We start from the raw sequence: 19,305 nt of genomic DNA, 5'->3' as shown, positions 1-19,305 counted from the left end.
AGATGATATCGACTCCCCCCACCCCCTGCCTTCATAACGAAAATAGAATTATTGAACACCGTAGAAAACCTTAAAATTTATTAATATTATCACCCACTTAATGCCATTGAAAAAGATTGTCCCTACAAAAATGTCACTACAGAGTCAACCTCCTGATTTTTTATTAATTCAGCCTCTACAGAGTTAGATTACAAAGCACGTTTACAGGAATAACCCTTTTCCCTGCCATAGCCACCCCAAAATGGCAATGTTGTTACTATTATTATTACTCCCATGTCACGGATAGAAAACTGTGGTTAGAGGTGAAATGGTCTTCCCAGGGGCAAATGGTAAGTTGGCAGCAAAGTTGGGTCTGGAAGTAGTTAAGTCCATCAGTGAAAAATTTTATAGTTATACTGTATATATTGAAGATGTAGAAATCAATTAGTGAGTAGAAGAAATGTGTTCCATCTTATTTCAGCTTCATGCACCATGGCTGTAGGAGCTCTTCTCTACTCTTTTTTACCTGGGATAGATAGGATGAAGCCTGGAAGTATAATCTGAAAGGCCTTCAGTTCTGCTCTGATTTAATCATCCACACTTTGGTGCCTCCTGGTACCTTCAAGTCTCTCTCTTCTGCCATGAAATAGTCACCACCTATTTTCCAGTTCAGGCTCTGAAGCTGATCCTGTTGGGCTAGGGCAAGTAGTTATTTTCAGGTTTTTTCCCCTCTAATTCTTTTATCCTCCATGGGTTTAAGCTGTAGGATTATGTTTAGATTAAAGGCCATATTGAGAAATTAGGTAGATAGGAACCTCAGTCTCTCATCACTGATGTAGAACTTTCACCACTACAAATGCAGTGCAAGTTGATGATATGTACCCCTTCTGTTTCCTTTGTTTCTTAGGTAATATGCACGTGTCACTAGCTGAGGCCCTGGAGGTTCGGGGTGGACCTCTGCAGGAGGAAGAAATATGGGCTGTATTAAATCAAAGTGCTGAAAGTCTCCAAGAATTATTCAGAAAAGGTAAGTTTTTTTTTGTTTTTCTGGGGTTTTTGCTTGTTTGTTTGTTTTTCTGTTTGTTTTTTTTTAATCAGGTAGCTGAAAAGGGCAAAGTATAGAAGGAATACTTCCCCTTATCTTTCTTTGGGCTAAAAAAAGCTCAGATATCTGAGCTTCAATATCTGAGAACATCTTCTATGTCCCTGATACTGTGCTAGGTGCTGAAAGTATAGTGGTGATCAAAACCAAAAACATTCCCTGTCTGGAGCTTGTAATCCAGTGTAGAAAATAACTATTAGTAAAATACTTATATAAACAAATGTGAAAAATGGAACCATGACAACGGCTACAAAGGAGGGGATTCAGTGACTCTATGAAAACCCGTAATAGGTTTGACCTGGTCATGGGGAAGAAAAGGAAGATTCCCTGAATAAGTCATCTCTGAGCTAAGATCTGAAAGAAAACAAGTTAACCATATGAGAAGGAGGGGGAAAGGTTCCTGGCAAAGGGGATAATATGTGCATCCCTGTAACTCTAAATTGAGTTAATGTGGACCGAATAACTAACTAGTTTGTTGCTTCCCTGTAGAGACAGTCACCTGGTCCAAATGACTGTGTAGCATTTTGGAGCTAGAAAAGTTAGGGAGTCACTCTTTGTCCAAACACATTTAATACTATACTGAAAGTCTCCACGTGAAGACTTTGAAAATGGTGTTTGCCATCCATTCACTCCACATGGCCAACTCCTATTTAGAATAGTAAAGATACCAAGCTTCATCTGAAAGAAGAATTAAACGTTAAAATTGATTTGCATGATATAATCAGGCGCAGTAAACATTAGAGAAATGGGGGCAGATTTGAGTATATAGTAATTCTCAAAGTATGGTCTCTGGATGAGGAGCATCGGCATCACCTGAAGCTGGTTAGAAATGCAAATAATGCAGACCCACACTAGACCTACTGAATAAGAAACTCTAGGGGTAGAGCCCAGCAATTTGTGTTTAACAAGTCCTTAAGGATATTCTAAAACGTGTGTTAAAATTTGAGTCATTATACAGTGGAATTGCTAAAGACATGAGCCATGGGAACCTTTTGGAAGGTGTAGGGGTAACCGCTGATTGAGTGTAGGAAGGTCTAGAGAAGAAAGGAAGAATTTTGGGGACAGATGGTAAAGCTTTGTTATTGTTGCTATTATTTTCTAACCCTGGGACAGGGATTTAAAATAGTGTTACGGCCCACCTAATTCTGGTAGAACCTAGATGTTTGAAGATCTTTGATTAGAGTTAGGATTAATCTAAAGAAAATTTATTCATTTTCTCTAATGCCGCTTACCTAAAATCTAGCTATGTTAAGTAGACCTTGTTGTTTTGTTTGCTTCATTTTAATTTTGGGGAAAATTTGGAAGTATAGACACTCTGGAATATAGAGCGGTAACCATGCTCCATAGATGCGGTTGAAGGAAGGGTATGTTGGTGACATTCCTTAGTTAATTAACAAAAAGTCAATTTAATATTTAAGAAACAGTTCTTGCTTGTGAGGTAGATCCTCTTACTTGCGTGGAAGATCCCAATAAACAGAGGATGAGACTATTGCCCTTAAGGATTCATTCAGATCAGACAGATGCATGTGAAGAGTTTACTACTTCAAAACTGTGCCAAATGAGTGATTGGGATGATAAGTACTACAGATGTTCAAAGGAAGGAGAGATAATACCTTTTTTTATTATAGTAATGGCAGGATCACTGCCCTGTCCATGATTCATGCAATATAAAGCACCTTCCACACTGTGAATGCTTAAGGAGTTTTCTTCTTTCAAATTTTGAAATGTTAATAAAGGTTTTAATGTCTGAATATAAAGTACTTGTAATTAAGATACAATTATTGCATAACATATTGGCACATTACAGAGAAGAGACTTACTGGATGTGTTATAAAATTAATTGTGAGGCAGTTATATTTTAAACACTGTTCAGTGGGGGCTGGTTACCATAGGGCCTTCAGTTCAATTCACAGGGTAACATCAGTAATAGAGAGAAATTGCATTTGGCTTCTTTGGCAGTCTGGGAATTGCCAACTATTATATTTGCCAACTGGGAAATTTGTACTTCTTTGGAGGAAATTTATGCTTATTTGATTTAGTGTATCTGAAATCTCTGTAGTTTTTCATTCCTCGTTTTGATAGCACAATGTCTTTTTGGCACAAGTTCATCACCTGTTATAACAAATTGAAATAAAATAATTATTAGTTTGCTTATTTTGTGAATGAATGGTGTTGGTCTTGGTTTTCTATTAGACACCCTTATGAATATAAAACTAAGAATGGTGGAGGGTGGAAGCAAGTAAAATACAATGGTCTTTAAGAAGTTTGTTTTTCTAAAATGTATTTTCTCGGTTTTATCTTTCTGTGTCTATTACATAAACCTTAGTTTTGGCTCTTTTGGCGTTTTTTCTTCTTGAACTTGTATATTGCTCCTATGTCATTTTCAGTATGTAAGTGCAAGGTTGCATTCTTATGAATACAAGGCTGGAAATAAACATTTCTGCTGGGGGATTATTGAACACAAATCAAGAAAATGTTGTTTCTTTATCTTTTTGAGCCTCTTAGCAATTTAAGTCTTTTAGACTTTTTTAAAACAAAATGTTTGTGGCTGTTATTCAAGAATAATGATATCTAAGCATGACCTTATTGAAAGATACCATATGTAAATGAGTTTCTCTTCAGAGAAGGAAAAATGTAAAACTTTATTATTAAAATGTGCAATCTGGGGCACCTGGGTGGCGCAGTCGGTTAAGCGTCCGACTTCAGCCAGGTCACGATCTCGCGGTCCGTGAGTTTGAGCCCCGCGTCAGGCTCTGGGCTGATGGCTCGGAGCCTGGAGCCTGTTTCCCATTCTGTGTCTCCCTCTCTCTCTGCCCCACCCCCGTTCATGCTCTGTCTCTCTCTGTCCCAAAAATAAAATAAAAAACGTTGAAAAAAAAATTTTAAAAAAAATGTGCAATCTATGTTGACTATTTCTTAAAATTTTTTGAGATTTTTTTGTGGCCTTGCATATGGTCTATTTTGTAAAATATTCTCTGGGAATTTGAAAAGAATATATATTTTCTATTTCTAGGGTACAAATCAAGTTGGTTAATATTCATGCTTTTAAATTTTTTCTGTAACCGTAGTTAACTTTTTTCTGTTTGAGTTTATTTTTATTTATTTTGAGAGAGACAGGGTGTGCGTGCACGCAAGCCCGGGAGGGGCAGAGAGAGAAGGAGACAGAGTCTTAAGCAGACTCCATGCTGTCAGCACAGAGCCTGACACAGGGCTCAGACTCACAAACCGTGAGATCATGACCTGAGCCAAAGTCAAGAGTCGGCCACTTAACTGACTCAGACACCCAGGCGCTCCCATAATTACTTAAAAAAAATTTTTTTTTTACATTTATTTATTTTTGAGAGACAGAGAGAGCATGAGCAGGGGATGGGCAGAGAGAGAGAGAGACACACACACAGAATCTGAAGCAGGCTCCAGGCTCCAAGCTGTCAGCACAGAGTCCAACGTGGGGCTTGAACCCACAAACCGTGAGACCTGAGCCGAAGTCGGACACTTAACCGACTGAGCCACCCAGGTGCCCTTCCCATAATTACTTTTTATACTTAATCTGTCAAATTCATAGAGATAGTTAAAATCTCCCATTATAGTAATGTCCATGCCTATCTTCTTACTACTGCCAACATGTGTTTTCATGTTATTTTGTATGGTACATATAATGGCTAATGACTAATTTAAATGGACTGAATATTTTATCAATATAAAATAAGGCTTTTTTCCCCCTTTTTACTACTTATTGACTTAAATTCTATCTGGTCTGCTCTTAATATTGCTACATCTTCTTCCTTTTCCTCACCATTTACCTAGTATATCTTTTTTCCTTCTTTATTTTCAGACTGTCTGTATTGCAATTTTGGGTATCACTTATAAATAGTAGAAAGCGAGATTTTATACTTTTTTTGCCTATTTTTTAATTAGGAAATTAAATGTGGCCAGTGAAATGAAAGTTCTGGAAGAATTTCATTAAGGGTCCTTCCATACTATGACTTTCTACTTGTGTGCTTCTCAGTCCACTTTATAAATTGATTGGGAGGCATAGCTAACGCCAGAAAATAGATATACATTTAAGATTTTAGCTTTTACATCATGGATGAACTCATGCAAGACTCAGTGGTCCTAGATAATGAAAAAACAATTCCATTCTCATGTGCATTCTAGATAATCTTCAGAACTGAAATTATTGCTGCCTTGGAAAATTTAGTTTACAATTTTATTAGTTCCCCAAGACTGTGATTTTTTATTCTTAGTTATGGAACTGTTGCTCTTTGAAGAAACCAGATGTTTTGAATCTAAGGGATTTCAAAGTATTAGGGTGGATGATTGGTTGTTGCTAAAGTTGCTGCTTCATGACTAATCAGAGGAAAAGAGACAATCTTCCTTTATGAATCAAAGATATAAATCCCTTTGTATGTAGTCATTTCTGGTTCCCTATTTATTAAGTAATAATTAGTGAAATTAGTAAATTAGTTACAAAGATAATAAAATAAAGCATTTTGATAAAGTGCTAAAAAACAAACATTCACTGTCTAAATAAAAACATTCAAAGAGTTACCAGCAAGTATCCTTAGAAAATTAAGAAGACTATGTTATATTTCATATTCTTTTTGGGAAACAAATCTGAATAAGGTTGCAGAGAGCAGGGCATATAGACTCCTTTGGCTCTATTTCATGTAAACACTTGCTTATTATATGCATGAGTGAAAATACATTACAACAGATATCTGGGACAAATATCAAATAAACTTCTCTGTTCTTAATGAAAAGTGTTTAAAAATTAGAGTTTTGGAATACCTTTTTAAAAAAGTCTTATGAGAGAATTGCCTATTATTTTATTATCAAAATTAAGTGAAATATTAGTTTTGTTATTTTTTGTTCTGTGGAATTGCTTTCATGAATAAATACTTTCAGGGAAATTTTCTTGCTACTAAAAATGAAAAATAACATACCAGAAACATATAAACTTAGAACCACACATACATATGTTTTTTTAATTTATGGAATCAAACTCTTTGAGCTGGAAAGATCTTAACCCATTTCACCTAATCATTTTTAGAGATAATGAAATAAGGCCCAGTTTAAATGACTTGTAAGAATATTGGCAGAGCAGAAATATATAACTATTTTAAAATAAGTCATTGTGAGCAGTACCTATTTAAAGCCATAAAATTAATTCATGTATACATGACAGTAAAGTTTTAAAATTGATAACTTTCCTATGAGCATATCAACAGAATGTTTAGAGAAATAATATTAGATGACAAAAGTGGCATCACTTCAGATTCTACACATTTTAAAAGAATAATAAGGGAAAGTTATGACCAAAGGTATTGAAAAAATTGAAATGGAAATTGAAATTCAGTGCTGGAATTGAAATGCACACCTTATAGATAAAGAAGATGTATATATGTACAATGAAATATTACTCAGTCATCAGAAAGAATGAAATCTAGCCATTTGTAAGAAGTGGATGGAGCTATCATGTATTACACTGAGGTAAATAAGTCAGAGAAAGACAAACACCAATGATTTCATTAATGGGTGGAATTTGAGAAACAAAACAGAAGAACATATGGGAAGGGAGGAAAAAAGAGAGAGGGAAACAAACCATAAGAGACAATTATGTTGGAGAACAAACTGAGGGTTGATGGAGGGAGATGAGTGGGAGAAGGGCTGGATGGGTAGTGGGTATTAAGGAGGGTACTTTTAATGAGCACTGGGTGTTGTGTGTAAGTGATTACTCAAACCAATAATGCACTGTATGCTAACTAACTAGAAATTAAATAACAATTTGAAAAGAAAAAAATCACAATGGTATTGGATAGATCCATAGCAACATTGAATGCCATATCACAATGGAGTGATGTCTTCAAATTACTGAGGAAGCATTCTTTCCAAGCCAAATCATCAATCAAATGTAAGTATCAAATAAAGAGATTTGCAAACATACAGTGTCTCAAAAAATGTACCTTCTATACACCATTTTTTAAAGAAGCTATTACAAAACAAAGGAACAAACAAATAAACAAAAATGGAAGACCCTGGGTTGAAGGTGCATGATATATGCACAGCAGAGAAGTGAAGGTAAATCCTGGGCTGATAGCTGTTCAAAAATCCTAGAACATGTCTAATTTAAACAGCAGGAGAAAAGAAGACTCCATTAAGATGTCTTTCAGGGAAAAAGAACTATTAATCATTTTCAGAGAGGTTTAACAATTCTTTGGAGGGCATAGGAAGGGCAATGAAAATGAAACAAATGACTACTAATCAGCCTTCTAAAGATATTTGATTTATTAATTTGTGTATACATATTGCTTTCATACAACATTAACTTTAAAATACTCACACAAGAATGCAAAATGCAAAGATATCATTATATCACTGTATGTTATATCACAAAATTAAAAATAATCTAAATGTCCATCAGTAGGAGTATGATTATATTATGGTACTGCCAAATGAGAGATTACTATGTATCCTTTAAGAAGGAGAGAGAATCTGGATGTGTACTAAATGAGAGCTAGATATATGTTTAAAGGGGAAGAAGGGAACAGGTTCAAAACTTGGCTCCATAATGTGATCCTGTTTTTTAAAGTAAAAAAAATTCTTCTAAATATATATTACCTTTAGACATTGAAAAACAAAAAATTGGGGAACTTTGGATGTTTACTTCCTAATTAAATTTTTTTGTATTGAATTGTTTATAATGAGGATGGCCTTTGTGTACTCACAAAAATCAACACAGATGAATTTTTACGAAGATTACTTTTGAGCATAGAAGTCAATTTTTCCATACTTTCACTTAACAAAATTCACTCATCAAACTATTGTGTTTGGTATTGGAGAGACAGAGATGAATAAAATATATTTTCTGTATTTAATTAAAAAAACAAAATGGACACCTTAAAAGACAAAAACTACCAAAGCCCATTCAAGAAAAGTAGATAACCTGGATTGCCCTATATCTATGAAGATGAATGGATGTATATTTTTAAATGTTCCACAAAGAAAACCCCAGGTCCACATTGCTCCACTAGAGAATTCTAAGAAGTTATAAAAGAAATAATAATAATTTTATATCAAACACTTGAAGAAAATTGAAGAGGATCAAATACTTTCCAACTAATTCTGTGAGGTCAACATTAATATCAGAATCAGATAAAGCCATTAGAGGAAATAAAACTGTAGACTAATATATCTCATGAATGTAGAAGCAAAACTTTTTAACAAAATTTTAACAAATTGAGTCCAATAATATATAAAAATGTTAATATATCATGACCAAGTAGATCCCAAAAATACAAGACTGGCTAACCATTCACAAATCAATCAGTGTAATTCACCATATTTATAAACTATAGAAGCAAAACCACATATTCATCTCAGTAGATGCAGGAAAAAAATTTAATAAAATCTAACATCCATTCCTGATTAAAAAAAACAAAAAACAAAACAAACAAAAAAACCTCTCTGCCAACTGGAAATAGAAAAGAACTACTTCAACTTGATAAGGGAATCTACAAAAAACCTATCACTAACATCATACTTAATGGTGAAACAATGAATTTTCCCCCCCTGAGATTATGAATAAGTCAAGGGTGTCTGCTATCATTACTTATACTGAACATTGTGCTCAATGTTCTAACCAATGCAATAAAGCAAGAAAAGAAATGGAAGGTATCTGGATTAGAAAGAGGTAAAACTATATTTATTTGAAAACAACATGGTTATCTACATAGAAAATCTGATAGATCTACCAAAAAAGAAATGCATTAGAACTAATAAGTGACTTTAGTAAGTTACAGGACACAAGATTAATATACAAAAATGAATTGTATCTTTACATAGTAGCAATGAACAATCAGAAATTTAAGTTTTTAAAAAGCATATTAAAATGATAAAAGGAGATTAGAAGATGGTGGGCAGAATAGGAGGACTGTAGGCTCACCTCATCTCATGGATACAACTAGATAACTATCAAATCATCCTAAATATCCCAGAAATTGCCCTGAAGACTGGCAGAACAAACTCCACAACTAAAGGGAGAGAAAAAGCCACATCAAAGAAAGTAGGAAGTGTGGAGACATTACTTGGGAGACAGATTGGCTGCTGCACTGGGGAGGGAGCCATAGTTGCAGAGAAGAGTGAGAAACAGTCCAGCACAGAGGGGAGCACACAGGGAAAACAAATCCTCATAGCAATTGGCTTGGAAAGGGAAAGAGCCTGAATTTCATGAGTTCTTGCAACCAGTGGGGTATAAAGCCTGGACTTTTAAACGTCACTGGCTTGGCTCTGAGAGAGCTTGAGCAATATTGGGGCTGCTTTTGGAGAGAAGGTAGGCAAACAGCCTACAAATATATAGCATGGAAAACAATGATCTGAAGAGCACCTGAGGCACACATTGGGGAGGTTATTTACTCATTTTGGAGTGTGTCCCAGAGAGACTGCATTTAGGGAGAGACCCCTCTGAGAAAAAAGGAACTGACTGGCACCATTTTGTGCCCCTGGCACTAGGCATAAGCACAAGGCCAGCTGCAGGAAGAGCTCAGGGCCTACATTCACTATCTAACTTGTTCACACCGAGCCAACCCCCACCCTATGCTCCGGTGGAACCACCGCTCCCAGTCACATTGGCCTTAGTCCCAGCACAGTGGGCCCATTCTCCCAGAACACTGGCCCAAACCCCAGCCAATTCCACATTTCCCCACACGAGAGTTTTGCAGAGCCTCAGTTCCTGCCATGGTGGCAACAGGTTTTATTTCACAGACAAGAGCACATCTGGTTACAATGTACCACATTCAGACCAGAGACCAAACATGCCCACAGCATTCAAAGAAAGCCTCTGCAGACAACTGGCCTGAAGGACAAAGTGTCCAGGACAAAACATGAGAGTACATGCTGCCTACATTGGAAATATTCCCAGAAGAGCCAGGCCTTGGGAAACATGAGACATTATATGGCAGGGCACTCCAGGACCTCTTATTATAAGGCCATTATCCTTAAGAACAGGAGACATACCTGACTTTTCCTAACATAGAGAAACAGGCACAGACTTACACAAAATGAGAAGACAGAAAATATATCCCAAATGAAAGAACAGGACAAGGCAATGGCCAGAGACCTAAGCAAAACATAAAAGTAACATGCATGATAGAGAATTTAAAATAATGGATCATAAGGATACTCACTGGAATTGAGAAAAGAGTGGAAGACACTCTTTCTTGACACAGAGATAAGGAATAACATAGTATAGATAAAGGGCTCAATAAATGAGATGAGAAACATGCTTGATGGAATGAACAGCAGGCTGGAAGAGTAGAGGAATGAATTAGAGACCTAAAAGAGAGTAATGGAAAGTAATGGAACTGAACAAAAGAGAGGAAAAAGAATTATACAAAACAAGAATAGACTTAAGGAACTCAGTGATTCCATCAACTGTAATACCATTCTTATTATAGGAGTCCCAGAAGAAGAAAAGACAGAAAATAGGGCAAAAAATTTATTTGAAGAAATAATAGCTGTAACTTCTTTAATCTGGGGAAGGAAGCAGATGTTCAGATCCAGAAGGCACAGAGAATTCCCATCAAAATCAACAAAAGCAGGCCCACACCAAGACATATTGTAATTAAATTGCCAAAGTATGGTAATAAAAAATTCTAAAAGCAGCAAGACGAAAGAAAACAGTAACTTAAAAGGGAAACCCCAGAAGGTCAGCAGGAGATTTTTCAGCAGAAACTTTATGAGCCAGAAGGGAGTTGCATAATATATTTAAAGTTCTGGGTGGCTCAGTCGGTTGAGCCTCTGACTTCGGCTCAGGTTATGATCTCACGGTTTGTGAGTTCGAGCCCCGCGTTGGGCTCTGTGCTGACAGCTCAGAGCCTGGAGTCTGCTTTGGATTCTGGGTCTCCCTCTCTCTCTGACCCTCCCCCATTCATGCTCTGTCTCTGTCTCAAAAATAAATAAATATTTAAAACAAAATTAAAGTGCTTAATAGTAAAACTCTGCAGCCAAGAATACTCTATCCAATATGATTATCATTCAGAATAGAAGTAGAGCTACAGAGTTTCCTAGACAAACAGAAACTAAAGGAGTTCATGACCACTAAGCCAGCCCTGGAAGAAGTAGTAAAGGGGACTCTTTAAATCAAGAGACCAGAAGTGGCAGGATAAGGTGTGAAACATAAAAGCAGTAAAAATGAATATTTCTGTGAAAAATCAGTCAAGGAACTCACAAAATAAAAGGATGTAAAATATAAGAACATATACCTAAAAATGTTGGAAGGAGAGGAGTAAGGAATGGATTGCAACTTAAACAACCATCAACTTAATATAGACTGCTATGTGCAAAAGAGGTTATATACAAACCTAATGGTAACCATATATCAAAACCCCCTAATCTGCAAAGAATAAAGAGAAAGAAATTCAAATATATCACTAAAGAAAATCTACTAAACATGAGAGAAAGACAATAAAGGATCAGAGAAAATCTTTGGAAACAATCGCAAACAAGTAATAAGATGGCAATAAATACATATCTATCAATAATTACATTGAATGTAGCCGGAGTAAATGTTACAATCAAAAGACATAGAGTGACAGAATGGATTAAAAAAAAAAACAAGACCCATCTGTATGCTGCCTATAAGAGACTCATTTTAGACATAAATACAGAGGGGATGAAGAAATACCTATCATGCACATGGATGTCAAAATAAGGTTGGAGTACTAATACATATATTGGACAAAATATACTTTAAAACAAAGACTATAACAAGAAGCAAAGAAGGACACTATGTATAATAATAAAGGGGACAATCCAACAAAAAGATATCATAATTGTAAATATTAATCCAATATAGGAGCACACAAATACATGGAACAGTTAATAACAAACATAAAGGAACTGATAATAATACAATAATAGTAGGTGAATTTAACACCCTACTTAAATCAGTGGACAGACCATCTAAACAGAACATCAAGAAGGAAACAATGGCTTTGCATGACACACTGGATCAGATCAGTTTAACAGAGATATTCAGAACATTTCATCCTAAAAAAAGCAGAATACAATGTTCTTTTCATGTGCATATGGAACAGTCTCCAGAATAGATCATGTATTAGCCCACAAAGCCAGCCTCAACAAATTCAAGATAGAAATCATGCCATGCATATTTTATGACCACAATGCTATAAAACTAGAAGTCAACCACAAGAAAAATATGTGAAGCTCACAAATACATGGAGGTTAAATAACATGCTACTCAACAATGAATGAGTGAACTAGGAATTAAAAGAAGCAATTAAAAAAAGCACATGGTAACAAATGAAAATGAAAACACAATGGTCCAACACCTGTGGGATGCAGCAAAAGCAGTTCTAAGAGGGAAGTTTATAGCAATACAGGTCTACTTCAAGAAGCAAGAAAAATCTCAAATAACAACCTTGCACCTAAAGGTGCCGGCAGGGGGCTGGGGGACTAAAACCAGTGGAAGGAAAGAAATAATCAAAAACTCCCAAACAAAAGTCCAGAACAAAACTGCATCTCAGGTGAATTCTACCAAACATTTACAGAAGAGTTCATATCTATTTTCAAACTATTCCAAAAATAGAAGGGTAAGGAAAACTTCCAAATTATTCTATAAGGCCAGCAATACCCTGATACCAAAACCAGATAAAGACACCATGGAGCAGGGGCAGGGTGGAGGAAGAGGACTACAAGCCAATACTCTGATGAACAGAGATGCAAAAATCTTCAGTAAAATACTAGCAACCCAAATCCAACAATAGATTTTAAAAAATCATTAACCACAATCAAGTGGGATTTATTCCTGGGATGCAAGGGTGGTTCAATATTCACAAATCAATCAGTATGATACATCACATCAATAAGAAAAAGGACAAGAGACATGATCATTTCAGTAGATGTAGAAAAAGCATTTGATAAAGTATAATATCCATTCATGATAACTCAGCAAATTAGGTTTAGAAGGACCTATACCTCCACATAATAAAGACCAAATATGAAAAACCCACAGCTAACATCATCCTTAATGGGGAAAAACTGAAAGCTTTTCCGCTAAGGTCAGGAACAAGACAAGGATGTTTATGCTCACCATTTTTATTCAGCAGTCCTGGAAGTCCTCGCCACAGCAATGAGACAACAAAAAGAAAAGGAATCCAAATGGGTAAGGAAGAAGCTTTTTCACTATTTGTAGATGACATGATACTATATATAGAAAATCTGAAAGACTCCACCAAAAAAACTGCTTGATCTGATAAATGAATTCAACAAAGTTGAAGGAAACAAAAGCAATGTACAGAAATCTCTCACATTTCTATACACCAATAATAAAGCAGCAGAAAGAGAAATTAAGAAAGCAATGCCATTTACAATTGCATAAAAAATAATAAGATACCTAGGAATGTACCTAACCAAAGAGGTAAAAGACCTGTACTCTGAAAACTATTAAATACTGATGAAAGAAACACAAGGAAATGACACAATGAAATGACACAAGGAAATGGAAAGACATTCCATGTTCATGGATTGGAAGAATATTGTTAAAATGTCTACAATACTCAAAGCAGTCTACACACTTAATGGAATTCCTGTCAAAGTTCCAGCAGTGTTTTTTACAGAACTGGAACAACTTGTGTGGAACCATGGAAGACCCCTGAATAATGAAAGCAATCTTAAAAAAGAAAAGCAAAGCTGAGGCATGACAATCCCAGACTTCAAGTTATATTATAAAGTTGTAGTAAAAAAACAGTATGGCACTGACACCAAAGTAGACACATAGATCAATGGAACAGAGTAGAAACCTAGGAATAAACCCACAACTATATGGTCCATTAATCTTCAACAAAGCAGGAAATAATACCCAATAGGAGAAAGACCCTGTTTAAAAAATGATGTTGGGAAAACGGGGCAGCCAATGCAAAAGCAAGAAACTAGTCCATTTTCTTACACCATACACAAAAGTAAGGTCAAAATGGATTAAAGACCTAAATGTGAGACAGGAAACCATTAAAATTCTAGAGGAGAGTGCAGGCAGTAACCTTTTTGACATCAGTCGTAGCAACATTTTTCTGGATGTGTCTACTAAGGCAAAGGGAACAAAAGCAAAAATAAACCATTGGTACTACATCAAAATAAAAAGCGTCTGCACAGCAAAGGAAGCCATCAGTAATACTAAATGGCATCCTATGGAATGGGAGAATTTTTTGCAAATGACATATATGATAAAGTGTTAGTATCCAAAATATATAAAGAACTTATACACCTCACACCCAAAAAACAAATAACTCAATTAAAAAATGGGCAGAAGACATGAGTAGATATTTCTTCAGGGAAGACCTACAGATGACCAACAGACACATGAAAATATGTTCATCATCACTTACCATCAGGGAAATGCAAATCAAAACTACAATGAGGTATCACTTCACACCTGTTAGAATTACTAAAATCAACAACCCAAGAAACACAGTTGTTGGTGAGGGTGTGGAGAAAAAAGGAACACCCGTGCACTGTTGGTGGGAATGCAAACTGGTGCAGCCACTGTGGAAAACAGTATACAGGTTCTTCAATAAGTTGAAGATAGAAGTAGCCTATGATCCAGCAATTGAACTATTGTGTATTTACCCAAAGAATACAAAAACGGTAAATTCAGAGGGAATACATGCACCCTTATGTTTATAGCAACATTATTTATAATAGCCAAGATATGGAAGTAGCCCAAGTGTCCATTGATTGATGAATGGATAAAGAAGAAGTGGTGTATATAGCAATGGGATGTTATTAAGCCATAAAAAGAATGAAAATTTGACATTTGCAACAACATGGATGGAGCTAGAGAGTATAATGCTAAGCAAAATAAATCAGAGAAAGACAAATGCCATACCATTTTACTCATATGTGGAATTTAAAAAACAAAACAAATGTGCAAAGGGAAGAAAAAAAGAGAGACAAATCAAGTAACAGACTCTTGATTATGGAGAAAAAACTGATAGCTACCAGACAGGAGGAGGGTGGGAAAATAAGTTAAATAGGTGATGAAATTTAAGGGGTACACTTGGTGTGATGAGCACAGGGTGATATGTGGAATTGTTGAACCACTATGTTGTACACCAGAGACTAGTAGAACACTGTATGTTAACTAACTGGGATTAAAATAAAAACAGATAATAAAAAAAAATGTAAAGTATAAGTTGTGAAGTAAAAAAATATGAAACCATTAGGAATAAATCTGACAAAAGATGTGAAGACCTGTATAATGAAAACAAAAACGATGTTGAGAGAAATTAAGGAATATCTAAATAAATGGAGAGCTATGCTGTGTTCATAGATTTAAAAACTCAATATTGTCAAAATTCTTTGAATTGTCAAGTCTATAGATTCAGTTGAGTCCCAGCGAGCATTTTTTGTCAAGATTGGTGAGTTGATTCTAAATCCATATAGAAATTTAATGGACTTAGAATGGCCAAAACAACATTGAAAAAAAAACATTTTGGAAACTCACATTACCTGATTTTAAGACTTATAAATTACAGCAATCAATGGGATATTATAGAGTCTATGAAGAGACCCATATTCATATGCTTGTTTTTAGACAAAGATACAAAGTATGATTCATGAATGGTGCTATAACCACTGGATATCCATTAAATTTTATTCTTACCTCATGCTACAGACAAAATTAATTTAAACATGGATCATAGATCTAATCATAAAACTTAAAATTACAGAAGTTTGGGGAAAAAGCATAGGAGACCATAACTGTGACCCTGGGTCACAAAGACTTCTTAGACATGATACCAAATGCATGATTCATAAGAGAAAATAGATAAAATGCAGTCCAGAATTAAAACATCTACTCTTAACACATTATTAAGAAAATAACAGAAGTCACAGGCTGGGAGAATATGTTTGTAAATGATATAAGTGATAAAAGGTTTGTATCCAGAATATATAAAGAATTTTAAAACTCAGTAGTAAGAAGAACATGACCCCCCAAAATGGGTCAAAAGATTTGAATAGTTCGCCAAAGAAGATATACAGATTTCAGATCTCAAATAATTTGAAATGTATTAGTCTCCAGGGAAATACACAAATCTCAGTATCATTAGCCATCAGAAAAGTAATAAGATTAAAGCCACAAAGAGATATTACTATACATCTATTGGAGTGCTTAAAATTAAAAGGTTGGCCATACCAGGAATTGGCAAGGAGTTGGGGGAACTGGAGCTTTCATTTACCATTAGTGGAGATATAAAATGATATAATTTCACATTTTGGATGCTCTTAACAATTTCTTTAAAAGTTAAATATATACTTACCATGTATATTTCTAAGCACTTACCCCCCAAAAATTAAAACCTACCTCCATCCAAAGACTTGCATGTGTATGTTCATCTTAGCTTTATTTGCAGTAGGCAAAATCTGGAAACAAACCAAATTCTATCAACAGGTGAATGGATAAACAAACTGTGGTATGTCCATGTGATAAACACTATACAGCAAGGAAAGGGGGTAAACTATTGATACATGCAGCCATGTGGATTAATTTCAAAATAATTATGCTGAGTGAAGGAAGTCAGACCATAGAAAACTGTACTGTATGGTGCTAATCTAAAATTCTAAAATATGAAAACTATAATGATAAAGGAGATAAGTAGTTACTTGGGGATGAGAGGTACAAGAAGGGATAGGATGCAGGAATTACAAAGTTTGTGAGGAAATTTTTCAGGGGTGATAGATAAGTTTATTATCTTGATTGTTATAATAGTTTCACAGATATATTCGTATCAGAACATCAAAGTGTACTCTTTCAGTATATGCAGTTATTGTGTGTCAATTATGCTTAATAAAGCTACTTTAAAAATATATCATTCTGTAACCATTATTTTTAAATTTAGAACTTGCCTTTTTTTTCTTATCCCTTTGAAACTCTGTGTTTTTAAAAGAAAATCTTTTCTGGGGCACCTGGGTGGCTCAGTCAGTTAAGTAGCTAACTCTTGATTTCTGCTCAGGTCATGATCTCACAGTCATGAGATCAAGTCCCATGTTGGGCTCCTTGCTAAGCATAGAGCCTGCTTAAGATTTTCTCTTTCTCTAGCTCTCTCTCTCTCTCTCTCTCTCTCTCTCTCTGTCTCTGTTTCTGCCCCTCCCCCCTGCTCGCCTCTCTATCTCTCAAAAAAAAATGTTAATTAAAAAAAAATAAAAAATCTTTTCCAGTCGAATGCTGACTCTGACTGCCTTGGTTTATTTTTCTCTTCATTGAGCAAACAGCAGAAGTAGATTCCCCACCTTAAAAAATTAATATCATCGGGGCACCTGGGTGGCTTGGTCGGTTAACCGTCCGACTTTGGCTCAGGTCATGATCTCACGGTCCATGAGTTTGAGCCCCGCGTCAGGCTCTGTGCTGACAGCTCAGAGCCTGGAGCCTGTTTCAGATTCTGTGTCTCCCTCTCTCTCTGCCCCTCCCCTGTTCATGCTCTGTCTCTCTCTGTCTCAAAAATAAATGAACGTTAAAAAAAAATTAAAAAAAAATTAATATCATCTAATTCTAAGAATAGAATCATCTAATATGTATATATAAATTGGTATATTAAGTTTAATATATTAAAATGATTAAAGATATGAGGGGAAAAACAAAGTTCAAGACACTGAAAATTTTAAAAATAGGTAGTGCTACAGTCTGTATTTTGTTTTCTCAAGAGTCATATATTGAAGTCCTATCCCCCAATACCTCACAGTATGATTGTATATGGAGGTGGGTCTTTAAAAGGTGAATTAAGTTAAAATGAGGTTATTTGAATGGCCTCTAATCCAATATGAGTGATGCCTTTATAAGAAGAAGAAATTAGGACATACACACACAGGGCAAAGACTATGTGAGGACACAAGGAGAAGATGGCCACTAACAAGCCAAAGATAGAGGCCTTAACCAGAAACCAGCCCTATTGGCACCATGCTCTTAGATTTCTAGACTCCAGAATTATGAGAAAATTCATCAATTGAAGTTACTCAGGCTCTGATATTTGTAATGGTAGCCTTGGCAAATTAACACAAGTAGGATGGAAAAAAGTTAAATAAAACATCTAGAAATTAAATAAATAGATCCTAAATTTATAACCTCATAGGAGATCTTTAACAGCAGTTGACACAGATTCTTTTTTCTTTGTAAAGAGGAAATTAGTAATATGGACATAGAACTGAGGAGTTCACCTGGATTTAAAAATACAAGGGAGTTAAGGTTCATGGAAGATTGAATGAGAAGGCCCAACATACCTCTAATATGAGTTCCTAAAGAAAGCTCTAGAGAAAATGAGAAAGAGAACAATAAATGAAAATATAGTAGTAGAGAATTTTTCAGAGTTGATTAAATACATAAATCTATATTCTAGAAGTTTAAATCATAGTCAAAATAAAAATATATCCATACCTAGATTTGTGGGCTTGGACATACAGGACACAATAGATAAAGAGAAGATTTTTAAAGCCATCAGAAAAGGAAAGATGGATTATTTACAAAGAAAAAACAGGCTAATAGCAGACTATATAGTAGCAACAATAAATCAGAATTTGGTAAGATATTAAAACTGCTATGAGAATGTGTTATAATTATTTTAAAAATAGTAAAATGGAAAATCATTGAAGAATAATAACCTAGAGCAACAATGTCCAATGGCAATACAATATGTCATATATATATAATTTAAAATTATCTAGGAGCCACATTTTAAAAGGTTAAAAAAGAAATAGATGAAGTTAATTTTAATATATTTTGTTTTATCCGATATATTAAACTGTTCTAATATGTAACCAATATAAAAATATTAATAAGATATACACTTTTTTATACTAATGTAAAATCTGTTTTATACTCACAGCCCATTGGAATTCAGACTCTAAATTTCATCCAAAATATTTAGGTTTTATACAATGATTGATAAAAAAAATTTGTATACTCAAGTTGTTGTGCATACTTTTATTTGTTTTTTTGAAGTTTATTTACTTTTGAGAGAGAGAAAATAGGGGAGGGGCAGAGAGAGAAAATCCCATGCAGGCTCAGCATTGTCAGCAGAGAGCCCAACATAGGGCTGACTTCACGACTGTGAGATCATGACCTGAGCCTAGATCAAGAGTTGGATGCTTAAGTAAGGGAGCCACCCAGGGGCCCTGCAAGCATACTTTTTAAAGTTTCCCAGTAAATGATTAAATAT

The 19,305-nt window shown here is 35.1% G+C and overlaps 1 protein-coding gene across 7 annotated transcripts in view; it reads left to right on the top strand.

Moving 5' to 3' along the window:
• The window catches only part of PTPN13 (protein tyrosine phosphatase non-receptor type 13), a 223,551-nt gene that overhangs the window by 54,015 nt on the left and 150,231 nt on the right, over nucleotides 1-19,305 (top strand). For all 7 annotated transcript variants that reach the window (XM_027060249.2, XM_027060259.2, XM_027060255.2 and 4 more), the window contains exon 2: nucleotides 887-1,006. In XM_027060249.2, coding sequence (XP_026916050.2) covers nucleotides 892-1,006 — 115 coding nt within the window. In that variant the 5' untranslated portion in view covers nucleotides 887-891. The remainder of the gene's footprint in view (nucleotides 1-886; nucleotides 1,007-19,305) is intronic.

Source organism: Acinonyx jubatus, chromosome B1 (assembly GCF_027475565.1).
Source record: "Acinonyx jubatus isolate Ajub_Pintada_27869175 chromosome B1, VMU_Ajub_asm_v1.0, whole genome shotgun sequence".
Lineage (NCBI taxonomy): Eukaryota > Metazoa > Chordata > Mammalia > Carnivora > Felidae > Acinonyx > Acinonyx jubatus.
Note: the sequence above shows the minus strand (reverse complement) of the source record. Positions and strands in the feature narration are given on the sequence as shown.